General features: G+C 52.6%; 1 protein-coding gene across 6 annotated transcripts in view; it reads right to left on the bottom strand.

Moving 5' to 3' along the window:
• CNBD1 (cyclic nucleotide binding domain containing 1) overlaps positions 1–15,753 on the bottom strand; it is a 222,372-nt gene that overhangs the window by 80,264 nt on the left and 126,355 nt on the right. For all 6 annotated transcript variants that reach the window (XR_008554555.1, XM_028137827.2, XM_028137830.2 and 3 more), the window contains exon 8: positions 14,027–14,159. Coding sequence is in view for 5 of the 6 variants with exons in the window: in XM_028137827.2 (XP_027993628.2) it covers positions 14,027–14,159 (133 nt within the window). In the remaining variant the exon portion in view is untranslated. The remainder of the gene's footprint in view (positions 1–14,026; positions 14,160–15,753) is intronic.

Below are 15,753 nucleotides of genomic sequence, written 5' to 3'. Positions count from 1 at the left end.
TTTTCTAAGTTTTTGGCTTGTTTAATTTTTTACAATGCAGTATCAACATAACCCACTTTAAAAAAACAACTTACTGTTGTTTTTGTTAAGTTCACATTGTGCTAATAAAATCAGTGTAAATAGGCATCTTTCATAGTGTGTTCCTATTCAAGAATGAGTTATACCTTAAATATTATTTCAGTTTATGTAAGTCAGCTGAGTTATATAACATCTTCATATTTTTTATTAAGTGTATTTCTAGATATTTAATATTTTGGTTGTTGTTATATATGTAATCTCTTCTTCCTTTAAGTATTATTAAACTAGAGGCCCGGTGCATGAAAATTCATGCACTGGATGGGGGAAGTCCCTCAGCCCAGCCTACCCCCTCTCCAGTCTGGGAGCCCTCATGGGCGGGAGGCGACCTGGTGATCAGGGGAAGGCGACACCCCCATCACACCTCTGCTGCTGCCACTGCTGGCAGCGCAAGCCTCAGCCACCCCTGGTTACCTGAGCCTCGGGCAGCCCTGGGCAGCTGGGCAACCACCATTCAAGGCTTGCCTGTGCCTTCGGCATTGGCTGGGAAGCTGCCATCCGAGGCTTGCCTGCGCCTGGGGCTAGCCCTGAGCGGCTAGGGGGCTGAGGGCCCTGGGGAACTCCAGAGGCAAGCACGCAGAGCGGCCGGACCTGCCTGGGCCTGCTGCCCTGGTGAGGTTGAGGGGACTGGGTGCCACCATCTTGTGGCTGTGGGCTCTGCCATATTTGAGGGTGTGGCAGTCAATTAGCATATTCCCTCTTTATTAAATAGGATAGCCGTTATAAATTTTAAATATCTACCTTGTCACATCACCTCACTTAATTCTATGATTCCTGATAATTTTCTCATTGACTCCACAAATATTCAACTACCTAATGATATCATGAGTAGAGAAGATGATTTCACCGTCCCCTTTTATAAGTTCATGCTTATTATTTTTTTTTTTTACTTAAGAACATTCGTAAGCTTATCCTTTAATGATAACTATCCTGGTATTTCCTGCCAGGAACTCATCAACTTTGTTTTGACATATAGGTGGTTTTATCATGTTATGCAAGTTTTCACCTGATCTTATTTTTTTGGGAATGTGTGTCAGAACTTCCTCCAATGCTTGAAGATGAGGTTATGTTTCCTCTCCCTGAATCTATATTTTAGTAAAATATACTAATAGATGTTTAAAGCCATATTGAGCTAGTTCTCATTGAATGCCTAGAATGAACTGGCTTTGCTTTGGTGAATTTTCTGTGAAGTGCTGCTACATTATGTTTTCCAATATAATTTATATTGTTATTCCCACTTAGGTGCTTAAATAGTCTTTTTTATATTACCTTTGTCCATTTTAGCTTCCATGTTATAGCAAATTGGAAAGAAAGCATTAGTATCATCAGCTCCTTGAAAATGCAACCAAGCTAACTAACGCGGGCACATTAGATACCCTGCCAGGTTTTCTAATCAGGGCACTCAGCAGGGTCTCCTCAGCCTCCCAGCAGAGGCTCAGTTTTCTAAGGCAAACAACAGTTTACTCTAGAAAATGCAAGACACAAAATGCGGTCAAGACCACTTTTGGTCCTGGCGGACCATTATTCAAATCAGTTCTGTCACTGAGACATCTCCTCTACTGTCATTGTGTAAGAAAAGTGACTAGAATGTTAAACATGTTAAATACATGTAGCTAAGAATTCTCTCAAGGTGGTGAGTGTGGCAGGGGAAGGGAGGGCGGAGGTAGAAAAGGGCATAGAAGGATAAATGATGATGGGGGAAAAAGTAGGCATATCTCTCAAAAATGTACACTGGAGTGTTTTTTAAATAAAAAGAATAGACTTTAAAAATTTATACAACTAAACTATCTTTTTTATATCTTTCTATTTATAACACACATTTTTAAAAAGCTGCATATGACCTATTAACCCAGTGAGAGGACATGAGAACAAAGTCTACGCTATCACATTGGCAGCAAACAAAGCATCACTGTCCCCTCAAAGCCGCAGGTCACAGGGACGCTGAGGGAGAGGTCATTCTTCTGTGGTTCACACACAGGAAGCACTACTGCCAGCCCCTTGGTGACTGAAAGGCTCGTCCAAGTGGTGGATATTATATTCCCTCTCTTTCAAACCGGGTCTTCAATACTGGACCAATAGCATGGATCAATGTACTTCTTGAGAATAAAATTGTGCTGTGCCACTTTGCTAAGCAGTGTCACCCCAATAAATTAAATAAACAAGTTTTTTTAATTGTTCTGTGTAAAATGCCTAAATAATTACTATCACATTATTTAGGCACAAGTCGTTTACTCTTGCATAGCAACCTACATTTGATTTATAGTTTGCGTTGTGTGGCAAAGGTTACCTCCAGATAAGTTCCAGCAATATTTTCTAAAATAACCTTTGTTGTATGAGCATGGTCTGCACGAAAAGAAGCAAAGCTCTCAAGCTCAGGCCTGTGGGAAACAGAATCTGGGTCCACGGAGTTCCCATCAGAAGCCCTGCCATCCTTTCTGGGGGAAGAATTGACTTAATGTTAAAATGAACATCAGGAAACACCACTACCCTCCCAAACATGCTCAAAAGTTAAATGAGAAGAATAATTCAAAACTTAAAAGAGAAATTTAAGCCTAAATCCGTGAATGCCCACATTTTTTCTGAGCTGTAACCATCTCCTAAAAGTTCCTGAAGTTTAGGAATTTAAGGAACCAGAAGGAAATGCAGGTCTTGGCCCTGACTGCCCTCTGCTGCCCCAACATTCGTCTCATTCCCACAAAGGGCTTCTATGGCGTTTTACTGTCTGCAACTTCCGAGGCTTCTAAAGTGCAAGATTCAGCAAAACCATGCCAATAACACTATTTGATTAAAGTTTGAAAATCAATATATAGACGTAAGAGTAATTAATGACTCATGTGGCTGTCATTTGCATGTAGAAATGAAAAAATTATAATAATAATTTCATTGTCAGAGGCAGATTTTCCCAAGCCAGCTCCTGTTTTTCTTCCTTTTGTAAATACGCCAATGTCCACACAATGTCACAGGAGATCAGCTCCTTAACTGGCAGTTTGGGAAACTTCAAATAAACATTTGTTTGGGATCCAAAGAGTATACACCAGTGCCACTGACATCAATTCAGTAATGCCAACATTTAAAGCGATGAACTAGCTATGCGGCTGCTGTCCTAAGACACCCCACAGGCTGCGCAGGCGAACTCTCACCTGGTCATGAGAAACGGTCAAAACACAGCTCTGCACCTGGAGCAGGACGCCCCTGGGGAAGGCATTACTGCGGAGCTGGCTACTGCTCTCAGGGAAAGTACAAGACGGTGGCTGCTTTTAAAGCATAGGGGATCTTCCGGTATACTCAGCCCAGGAAATAATCGATTATATATACGTACAGATCTACAGATAGGTATAGAGATGGGCACAGGCATAGCACAGGCAAGGGCACAGGCACAGGCACAGGCACAGGCATAGGGACAGGCACAGACACAGACACAGGCACAGGGACAGGCACAGGCACAGACACAGGGACAGAGACAGACACAGGGACAGACACAGACTCAGGCACAGACACAGGCACAGAGACAGACACAGGGACAGACACAGACACAGGCACAGGGACAGACACAGACACAGACACTGGCACAGACACAGGGACAGACACAGGCACAGGGACAGGGAGAGGGACAGACACAGACACGGACACAGGGACAGACACAGGCACAGGCACAGACACAGGCACAGGGACAGACACAGACACAGGCACATGGACAGACACAGACACAGGCACAGGGACAGGCACAGGCACAGGCACAGGCACAGACACAGGCACAGGGACAGACACACACACAGACACAGACACAGGCACAGGCACAGGCACAGGGACAGACACAGACACGGACACAGACACAGAGACAGACACAGACACAGGCACAGGGACAGGCACAGGCACAGGCACAGACACAGGCACAGACACGGACTCAGGCACAGACACAGACACAGGCACAGGAACAGAGACAGACACAGGGACAGGAACAGACACAGACACAGGCACAGGGACAGACACAGACCCAGGCACAGGGACAGACACAGACACAGACACAGGCACAGACACAGGCACAGGGACAGGCACAGGGAAAGGGACGGGGACAGACACAGACACGGACACAGGGACAGACACAGGCACAGGGACAGACACAGGGACAGACACAGACACGGACACAGGGACAGACACAGGGACAGACACAGACACAGGCACAGGGACAGACACGGACACAGACACAGGCACAGACACAGGCACAGACACAGACACAGGCACAGGGACAGGCACAGGGACAGACACAGACACGGACACAGGGACAGACACAGGCACAGACACAGACACAGGCACAGGGACAGGCACAGGGACAGACACAGACACGGACACAGGGACAGACACAGGGACAGACACAGACACAGGCACAGGGACAGACACGGACACAGACACAGGCACAGACACAGGCAGAGACACAGACACAGGCACAGGCACAGGCACAGACACACACACACACACAGGCACAGGCACAGGCACAGGCACAGGCACAGGGACAGACACACACACACACACAGGCACAGGCACAAACACAGGCACAGACACAGGGACAGGGACAGACACAGACACAGACACAGGCACAGGCACAGGCACAGGCACAGGCACAGGCACAGACACAGACACAGGCACAGACACAGGCACAGACACAGGGACAGGGACAGACACAGACACAGACACAGGCACAGGCACAGGCACAAACACGGACACAGGCACAGACACAGACACAGGCACAGGGACAGGCACAGACACAGACACAGGCACAAACACAGGCACAGGCACAGGGACAGACACAGACACAGACACAGGCACAGGCACAGAGACAGACACAGGGACAGACACAGACACAGGCACAGGGACAGGCACAGACACAGGCACAGACACAGGGACAGGGACAGACACAGACACAGACACAGGCACAGGCACAGGCACAAACACGGACACAGGCACAGACACAGGCACAGGCACAGGGACAGGCACAGACACGGACACAGGCACAAACACAGGCACAGGCACAGGGACAGACACAGACACAGACACAGGCACAGGCACAGAGACAGACACAGGGACAGACACAGACACAGGCACAGGGACAGGCACAGACACGGACACAGGGACAGGCACAGGCACAGACACAGACACAGACACAGACACAGGCACAGGCACAGGCACAGACACAGACACAGACACAGGCACAGGCACAGGGACAGACACAGACACAGACACAGGCACAGGCACAGAGACAGACACAGGGACAGACACAGACACAGGCACAGGGACAGGCACAGACACGGACACAGGGACAGGCACAGGCACAGACACAGACACAGACACAGACACAGGCACAGGCACAGGCACAGACACAGACACAGACACAGGCACAGGCACAGGCACAGACACAGACACAGACACAGGCACAGACACAGGGACAGACACAGGCACAGGCACAGACACAGGGACAGACACAGGCACAGGCACAGGGACAGACACAGGGACAGGCACAGACACGGACTCAGGAACAGGCACAGGCACAGGCATAGGCACAGACACAGACACAGGCACAGACACAGGGACAGAACAGGCACAGGGACAGAGACAGGGACAGACACGGACACGGACACAGGGACAGAAACAGGGACAGACACAGACACAGGCACAGGGACAGACACAGACACGGACACAGACACAGGCACAGACACAGACACGGACACAGACACAGGCACAGACACAGGCACAGGCACAGGGACAGGCACAGACACAGGCACAGACACAGACACAGGGACAGGCACAGGGACAGGCACAGGCACAGACACAGACACAGGCACAGACACGGACACAGGCACAGGCACGGACACAGGCACAGACACAGGCACAGGCACAGACACAGGCACAGGCACAGGCACAGGCACAGACACAGGCACAGACACAGGCACAGACACAGGCACAGGGACAGGCACAGGCACAGACACAGACACAGACACAGGCACAGGCACAGACACAGGCACAGGCACAGACACAGGCACAGACACAGACACAGACACAGACACAGACACAGGCACAGGGACAGACACAGACACAGACACAGGCACAGACACAGGCACAGGCACAGACACAGGCACAGGCACAGACACAGGCACAGGGACAGACACAGACACAGACACAGGCACAGACACAGGCACAGACACAGGCACAGACACAGGCACAGGGACAGACACAGACACAGACACAGGCACAGACACAGGCACAGACACAGGCACAGACACAGACACAGGCACAGGCACAGGCACAGACACAGGCACAGGCACAGACACAGGCACAGGCACAGACACAGGCACAGGGACAGACACAGACACAGACACAGGCACAGACACAGGCACAGGCACAGACACAGGCACAGGCACAGACACAGGCACAGGGACAGACACAGACACAGGCACAGACACAGACACAGGCACAGACACAGACACAGGCACAGACACAGGCACAGGCACAGGCACAGGGACAGACACAGGCACAGGGACAGACACAGGCACAGGCACAGGACAGGCACAGGCACAGACACAGGCACAGGCACAGGCACAGGCACAGACACAGACACAGGGACAGACACAGACACAGGCACAGACACAGGCACAGGCACAGGCACAGGGACAGACACAGGCACAGGGACAGACACAGGCACAGGGACAGACACAGACACAGACACAGACACAGGCACAGGCACAGGCACAGGCACAGGCACAGACACAGGCACAGGGACAGACACAGGCACAGGGACAGACACAGGCACAGGGACAGACACAGGCACAGGGACAGACACAGACACAGGGACAGGCACAGACACAGGCACAGGGACAGACACAGGCACAGGGACAGACACAGGCACAGGCACAGACACAGGGACAGGCACTGGCACAGACACAGGCTCAGACACGGACACAGACACAGACACGGACACAGGGACAGACAGGGACACAGGCACAGGCACAGGCACAGACACAGGCACAGGCACAGGCACAGGGACAGGCACAGGCTCAAAGTCACTGATCATCAGAGAAATGCAAATCAAAACGACAATGCGGTACCATCTCACACCTGTCAGAATGGCTATCATCAACAAATCAACAAATGACAAGAGCTGAGGAGCATGCGGAGAAAAAGGAACCCTCGTGCACTGCTGGTGGGAATGCAGACTGGTGCAGCCACTGTGGAGAACAGTATGGAGTTTCCTCAAAAATCTAAAAATGGAACTCCCATTTGACTCAGTGATCCCACTTCTCGGAATATATCCCAAGAAACCCAAAATGTCAATCAAAAAGAATATATGCACCTCTATTTTCATAGCAGCACAATTTACAATAGCTAGGTCAGTGATGGGCAACCTTTTGAGCTTGGTGTGTCAAATTTCGCCAAAAAACTGAGCATAACTCGGGTAGTGTGTCACTTTGAGGAAAAAACATTATTTCACAAATGTTTCATCCTCAGGAGCAGCAAATGTTTCATCCTTGGCATGCAGCCGCCTCAGCGGCCGCGTGTCATCAGAAATGGCTACGTGTGTCAGTGCTGACATGCGTGTCATAGGTTCGCCATCACTGAGCTAGGATATGGAAACAGCCCAAGTGCCCATCAGCAGATGAGTGGATTAAAAAGCTGTGGGACATTTATACTATGGAATACTGTGCAGCTGTAAAAAAGAGGTTCTCTTATCCATTGGGTCAGCATGGAGGGACCTGGAGAATATTATGCTGAGCAAAATAAGCCAGTCAGAGAAAGACAAGTATCACATGATCTCATTTATACGTGGAATCTAATGAACAAAATAAACTGATGAACAAAATAGATCCGGAGACACAGAAGCATGGAACAGAGTGCAGAATCTCAGAGGGAAGGCAGGGGTTGGGGGGACGGGTGGGGAGAGATTAACTGGGGAATTTATATGCATATATGCACAGCCCACAAACACAGACAGTAGTGTGGTGAGGGCTTGGGAGGGCTGGGTGTGGAGTGCAGGGGATTAGTGGGGTAAGGGGGTCACATCTGTAATACCTTCAACAATAAAGACAATTTTTGTAAAAAAGAATGTACTTAATTTTATAAGAAACCACAAACTGTCTTCCAAAGTGGCTGCACCACTTGGCACCATTAGCATCTGAGCGTCTGCTGCTCCGCATCCTCGCCGCACTGCTGTCAGCGTTCTGGGTTTTCCCACTCGGTGGCTTTGCAGCAGTGAGCGCTCTGCACAGTGAGCTGTGGTGGGTGCTGTGTACAGTGAGCTGTGGTGGGTGCTGTGCACAGTGAGCTGTGGTGGGTGCTGTGCACAGTGAGCTGTGGTGGGTGCTGTGGTCAGTGTGCTGTGGTGGGTGCTGTGCACAGTGAGCTGTGGTGGGTGCTGTGCTCAGTGAGCTGTGGTAGGTGCTATGCTCAGTGATCTGTGGTGGGTGCTGTGCACAGTGAGCTGTGGTAGGTGCTATGCTCAGTGATCTGTGGTGGGTGCTGTGCACAGTGAGCTGTGGTGGGTGCTGTGCTCAGTGATCTGTGGTGGGTGCTGTGCTCAGTGAGCTGTGGTGGGTGCTGTGCTCAGTGTGCTGTGTGGGTGCTGTACACAGTGAGCTGTGGTGGGTGCTGTGCTCAGTGAGCTGTGGTGGGTGCTGTGCACAGTGAACTGTGGTGGGTGCTGTGCACAGTGAGCTGTGGTGGGTGCTGTGCACAGTGAGCTGTGGTGGGTGCTGTGCTGAGTGAGCTGTGGTGGGTGCTGTGCTCAGTGAGCTGTGGTGGGTGCTGTGCACAGTGAGCTGTGGTGGGTGCTGTGCTCAGTGATCTGTGGTGGGTGCTGTGCTCAGTGATCTGTGGTGGGTGCTGTGCACAGTGAGCTGTGGTGGGTGCTGTGCACAGTGAGCTGTGGTGGGTGCTGTGCACAGTGAGCTGTGGTGGGTGCTGTGCACAGTGAGCTGTGGTGGGTGCTGTGCTCAGTGTGCTTTGGTGGGTGCTGTGCTCAGTGAGCTGTGGTGGGTGCTGTGCTCAGTGAGCTGTGGTGGGTGCTGTGCACAGTGAGCTGTGGTGGGTGCTGTGCTCAGTGAGCTGTGGTGGGTGCTGTGCTCAGTGAGCTGTGGTGGGTGCTGTGCTCAGTGTGCTTTGGTGGGTGCTGTGCTCAGTGAGCTGTGGTGGGTGCTGTGCTCAGTGAGCTGTGGTGGGTGCTGTGCACAGTGAGCTGTGGTGGGTGCTGTGCTCAGTGAGCTGTGGTGGGTGCTGTGCTCAGTGAGCTGTGGTGGGTGCTGTGCACAGTGAGCTGTGGTGGGTGCTGTGCACAGTGAGCTGTGGTGGGTGCTGTGCTCAGTGATCTGTGGTGGGTGCTGTGCTCAGTGATCTGTGGTGGGTGCTGTGCTCAGTGTGCTGTGTGGGTGCTGTACACAGTGAGCTGTGGTGGGTGCTGTGCACAGTGAGCTGTGGTGGGTGCTGTGCTCAGTGTGCTTTGGTGGGTGCTGTGCACAGTGAGCTGTGGTGGGTGCTGTGCTCAGTGTGCTGTGGTGGGTGCTGTGCTGAGTGATCTGTGGTGGGCGCTGTGCTCAGTGATCTGTGGTGGGCGCTGTGCTCAGTGAGCTGTGGTGGGTGCTGTGCACAGTGAGCTGTGGTGGGTGCTGTAGTCAGTGTGCTGTGGTGGGTGCTGTGCACAGTGAGCTGTGGTGGGTGCTGTGCACAGTGAGCTGTGGTGGGTGCTGTAGTCAGTGTGCTGTGGTGGGTGCTGTGCACAGTGAGCTGTGGTGGGTGCTGTGCACAGTGAGCTGTGGTGGGTGCTGTAGTCAGTGTGCTGTGGTGGGTGCTGTGCACAGTGAGCTGTGGTGGGTGCTGTGCACAGTGAGCTGTGGTGGGTGCTGTAGTCAGTGTGCTGTGGTGGGTGCTGTGCACAGTGAGCTGTGGTGGGTGCTGTGCACAGTGAGCTGTGGTGGGTGCTGTGCTCAGTGTGCTGTGGTGGGTGCTGTGCTCAGTGATCTGTGGTGGGTGCTGTGCTCAGTGAGCTGTGGTGGGTGCTGTGCTCAGTGAGCTGTGGTGGGTGCTGTGCTCAGTGAGCTGTGGTGGGTGCTGTGCTCAGTGAGCTGTGGTGGGTGCTGTGCACAGTGAGCTGTGGTGGGTGCTGTGCTCAGTGAGCTGTGGTGGGTGCTGTGCTCAGTGAGCTGTGGTGGGTGCTGTGCTCAGTGAGCTGTGGTGGGCGCTGTGCACAGTGAGCTGTGGTGGGTGCTGTGCACAGTGAGCTGTGGTGGGTGCTGTGCACAGTGAGCTGTGGTGGGTGCTGTGCTCAGTGAGCTGTGGTGGGTGCTGTGCTCAGTGTGCTGTGGTGGGTGCTGTGCTCAGTGATCTGTGGTGGGTGCTGTGCTCAGTGAGCTGTGGTGGGTGCTGTGCTCAGTGAGCTGTGGTGGGTGCTGTGCTCAGTGAGCTGTGGTGGGCGCTGTGCACAGTGAGCTGTGGTGGGTGCTGTGCACAGTGAGCTGTGGTGGGTGCTGTGCTCAGTGAGCTGTGGTGGGTGCTGTGCACAGTGAGCTGTGGTGGGTGCTGTGCTCAGTGAGCTGTGGTGGGTGCTGTGCACAGTGAGCTGTGGTGGGTGCTGTGCTCAGTGAGCTGTGGTGGGTGCTGTGCTCAGTGAGCTGTGGTGGGTGCTGTGCTCAGTGAGCTGTGGTGGGTGCTGTGCATAGTGAGCTGTGGTGGGCGCTGTGCTCAGTGAGCTGTGGTGGGTGCTGTGCTCAGTGAGCTGTGGTGGGCGCTGTGCACAGTGAGCTGTGGTGGGTGCTGTGCTCAGTGAGCTGTGGTGGGTGCTGTGCTCAGCTGGGGGCAGCGCATGTGGGAGATCTCTCTGTTTTCTGCTCAATTTTGTCATGAACCTAAAACTGCTCTAAATAGCAAAATCATTAATGGACGAATACGTTACATTAAAAAATATTCACTTAATGCAGAGAGACCAGAAAAGAAGGAATAAAAGACCAAAGGCAGCTGTTCCGGGATGCTCCGGGCTGTGCCCGGGCTGAGCTCCGATGCCCGCGGAGGTCGCTGATCTGAAAGACCGTGTCAAAAACTCGGGATTTGGAGCCTAGATGTTCCAACTCCCAACAGGCAGAGCCTCAAAGCACATGTTCTGTGGCTGCAAGTTTCCACTTTTGATGTGGGAAGACTATATTTTTGCTGTTATTATATTGGTAGATTTTACCTTTCAGAACAAGTTACAATTTTTTTATGTCCAGTAATTGTGTGTGTGGAGCAGGGAGCGCATGGACAGAAGCAGGATAACAGTAAAATGTACCCCAGGGGCTCGCCGAGGCAAGCCATCGACCCTTTCTCTGGGACACGTCATTCACCGCGAAACAGGTGCGCAGCAGGCGCCACGCTGGCCCGATGCCTGGGAAACAGCACCGGCCAGACCGTGGTTGGGTGGCGCAGCCAGACCGGCCTGAGTCGCAGGCAGCTCCGGGCGGGTCCCTGAGGTCCGGGCGCCAGGCCTCTGACCCAAAGTAAGAAGACTCAGGCGCAGGGGCACAGCCAGAATAGCTCCCCTCCTTTCGGTCTGCTCAAGATTCACCCTCAAGTCCACCAGCTTTTGGAGTAATTAATCTCTCCGACACTCCATCCAGCACACACCCTCGGGGAGATGGAAACACACTTACTATGCTTTGGGAATCTTACTACTGCTAATTTAAGCCTAGATAATAACTGTGATTTGAGCTACATTCTCTGCATTTCTGACAAAAATTCACAGTGATCTTGAGTAAAGTCGAGATCTGTTGTACCTAATGCTTCTCTTTGATGCATCACGTCTGTCAGGGCCAGAAAACCAGGTATGCTGCCAGGACGCACTCCTGGGCATGAGCGTTTGTAGGAGTCTCCCTGTTGTAGAGCTGGGGGCACGGAGGTCGCCAGGGGAGGGGACACAGAGGTCGCCGGGAGGAGTGGTTTTACAGGAAAACCTGTCAACAGCCGCACTGACGTTTGGTGAAATGACGCTCCTTTCGGCTTACCCAGTGCCATCACAGGCTGCCCGGGGCTAGAGGCTGGGCCCGCCATCATTTTTAGGGACATTTTCCGAAAAGATCTGGAGGTGGCCTCGCCTGAGTCCGTGTCAGGTCAGTGCCTCCCTAGCCCTCCGATGCGGTTTAAATCCTCCAGGCGGACGTTCAGACTGAGACACATATCCACCTTTTGTAATGAAACACGTTAAAAGCACATAACGATTCCCCTTTGCCACACGTGGCGTTCCTTAGGCTCACATAATGAAATATCTTCTTGCTGTGGTTTCTTTCCTCCTTTGTAAGCATCTCAAAACTATTACTGTCCTGACACATTGGCAAGGCTGAGATATTATTTTTATACAAAATGGCCCGAAACATGAGGCGTGGACCAAGGCTTAAAATGCCTGATACAAACTGGGGAAACCAGAATAAATTCAGAACTTCCACATTAAAAAAACAACGATTTCTGTCCAATGAACCTGCTGAATTCCCAAATGCGCAAACCCCAGCGTCTCATCCGCGGTCGCGACTCACCCTCCGGGTACTTTTGCCAAAAAAATAAAATAAAATGTCTTTTCTAACTCGTCAGGGAAAATGTTTTATGAGCAAATGCAACCTAACCAATACTCTGTTGTTATACGCAAAAGAAAGGGCAGTCCTTGGCGAACCAGGGGCGGGACACTGTGTTCCCAAACCGGTGCGTGAGACGCAGAGGCCCGCACTGAGAGGGGGAGCTCACTGCGGGGGAGGGGGGTCCTCAGCCCACCCCGTGGCTCCGGAGCTCCGCTGGGAGGCCCCACGGCCCCAGGACACTCGCTTCTTGCTACCCAAGGGCCTGTCCGCCTGCGCCGGCCTCTTGGGCACAGGGCCTCTGGCACGCAGCCCGGCCAGCCCCCCACACCCCTGCCGCCGCAGGCTCAGTGACAGCAGCCAGCATCGGGGCTGACAACTCCTTCTCAGGCTCTTGAGACTTCATCTCCAGCTCCTGCAGACCGTCCTCCCCGCACAGCCCTGAGGCCCTAGGGTGCAGGAGCGGCCCCTTGACCCGCGCCCTTGCTGCCTCACCCCGCGCCCTCCCCGCTGGTGGCTGCCTCCTGAGCTCTGGCCGCCCAGGCGCTCCCTCTGTGGGTCTTGGTCAGATAACAGATGCATAGACCTGGGGCTTCCATGGAAACCGCCTCTCAGTTTGGGGGGCTGGGGCGTCCCAGGATGAGGTGCCCGCTGACTAGTGTGTGGTGGGAACCTGGTCCACAAGCTCACAGCTCCCCGGGGGTCCTCGCGTGGAGAGGATCGCTCCTCACAGGTCTCCTGTTTGCAGGGCACGGACCCACTCGTGGAGGCCTCATTTCCAGGACTAACCCCCACAGGCCCCCTGCAGCACCCACGGGATGAGGGTCCCCTCTGGCTTCTGCGGGACAGCACCCGGTGCCTGGTCCTTGGCTGTGGGCTCTCCCGGAGGAAGGCCCACACAGAAGGACGATGCCACTGCACTCTATGCTGGTGCCACAGGGAGTGTATCCAAGCTCTGCAGGTGGACGGTGGGTGGTGACCTGCCCCGCCTCACCCCTTCCCCAGGACTGGGCTCTCCTGGGGGCCGGAGTCCTCCACAGCGCAGGGCCCACTGGCTACTTAGGGAGGTGACTTGTTGGGGAGCATGGACCTGCCCCCCACACACCCTGTCCCTTTCTCCCCTCCAGGCTGGGCCTTAGGCCGGGGGTGGGAAAGATGAGGTGTGAGCACAGCCAGCCAGGCCAGTGTGGGGCAGCCTCAGTCTTCAGGAGGATTTTCAATGAAAAACAGGCAACAATGCAAATGTCCGGTTCAAAGGTAACAGTAAATAGATTCGGCAAACATGTGAATAGCATATGAAACATTAAAACTGAAAAGTTACAAATTCCAATTGTGTGAGATTATGTGTAAAAAAAGTAGAAAAATTGCATTAAACTCACCATGACCCCGAGGGAACCTCTTCCACTTCACCAGCAGCACCAGCTCGTGGATGGACAGGGTGGGCCACTCCTCGTAGTAAGGGCACCCGCGGATTAGTTTCACTATTTGTTTATTTTCAAGCTTTGTTTTTTCCTGGAAAAAGGTTATCACATTTTCTCTGTTAGGTAATTTAAAAAGGAGAAAAAATAGATACATGTCAGTGAAAGAAAAATAAAGGTTAAACGATATGATTTTACATAAAATGCACTTGAATTTTATCAGAGCACCATTCTATGACCACGTAACCATAGCTACAAGTCTGCTATTAGAGTTTGATTTTTCCACCTTTCATAATATTTTATGAATGTTTTAGTATTTTTAAATAACTGTCATAGTCAAGACTAAACTCAAAAGTTGTATTGATCATCTATCTAATCTAATAATAGACAAATATGCAAATTGACCTTCACTACACCTAAGCCACGCCCACCAGCCAAGCCACGCCCACCAGCCAATCAGGAGGAGTATGCAAATTACCCCAACAAAGATGGCAGCTAATTTGCATATCAAGATAGCGTCGAAAGAAGCCAAGAGCTGCAGAAGGGAGTAAAGCTTCGAAGAAGCAAGCAAGCCGGGAGGGGGGGTGGAGGAGAAGGGAGGAGCGAAGTCAGGGCCGGGGGCGAAGGGAAAAGCAGGCGGGCTGGAGGAGAAGGCGGGGCAGGCGACAAGGGCAGAGGGGAGGAGGGGTAGAGTGCAGCAGGAAATCCTATTGCAGGATTTTTCCTGCAACAGGAACGCTAGTCTATCTATATAAAAGCCTAAGTGACTGTTCAACCACTCAACTGGTAGCTATGACATGCACCAGGGAGCAGATGCTCAATGCACATGCATGGAAACATGCAACAGACTGATGAATCTCAGAGAAGGGAGCAGGGGGAGGGTAGGAAGAGATTCACAAAGGTCTTATATGCATACCAGAGGCCCAGTGCACAGATTCGTGCACCGGTGGGGTCCCTGGGCCTGGCCAGTGGGGATTGACCGAAACCAGCTCTCTGACATCCCACGAGGTGTCCCAGATTGTGAGAGGGCACAGGCCAGTGCGAGGGACCCCAACGGTGCTTGAATCTGTGCACCAGGCCTCTAGTATCCAATAAGTAACACTGATATTTTGAAAAGAAAAACAAAACATACAAAAAGAGTTTTGGAAGCCAGCCGCTCTGAAACCAGGGTGGAAGGAGGCCGCATTTTGAGAACATCAGTGGCTCCACCACCACCAGCATCGTGGTGTTGAAAGAGACACCGACTAGCAGAGACCTGGACCAAGCACATGGGCTCTCCCCCCGTCCTGCCCACGGAGCACCCAGCCCGGGCTCCCCCGAGGGCAGGACCACCGGGTGGGGCGGGTCTCTGACACATTTCTTCGCCCTCCAGTGAGGGGGTAGGAGAGGGACACACTGGGTCTGACTAAAGGAGACATTATCGAACAGCGTAAAACGTTATCTTGATGCCTTGGAATTCGGGGCAGAGCCTGCAGCTGGGGAAGCCGGTCACCTGTGGCGCCTCCCCAGGGCTGGCAGCACACTTGGCCGCCGGATCATCCTGGAAGCCTAGCACATGACCTGCTGCTGACACCCCAAAACACACATTTGTTGAATGAAAAAATAAATTTTAAATTCATGAAAAACAAAAAGCCATAAAAGTATACATAAAGCATGGGGGTGCGGGGTGGGGGGTTGGCTCACAGCCC

The sequence above is a fragment of the Eptesicus fuscus genome, chromosome 19, assembly GCF_027574615.1.
Source record: "Eptesicus fuscus isolate TK198812 chromosome 19, DD_ASM_mEF_20220401, whole genome shotgun sequence".
In the NCBI taxonomy this organism is placed as follows: Eukaryota; Metazoa; Chordata; class Mammalia; order Chiroptera; family Vespertilionidae; genus Eptesicus; species Eptesicus fuscus.
Note: the sequence above shows the minus strand (reverse complement) of the source record. Positions and strands in the feature narration are given on the sequence as shown.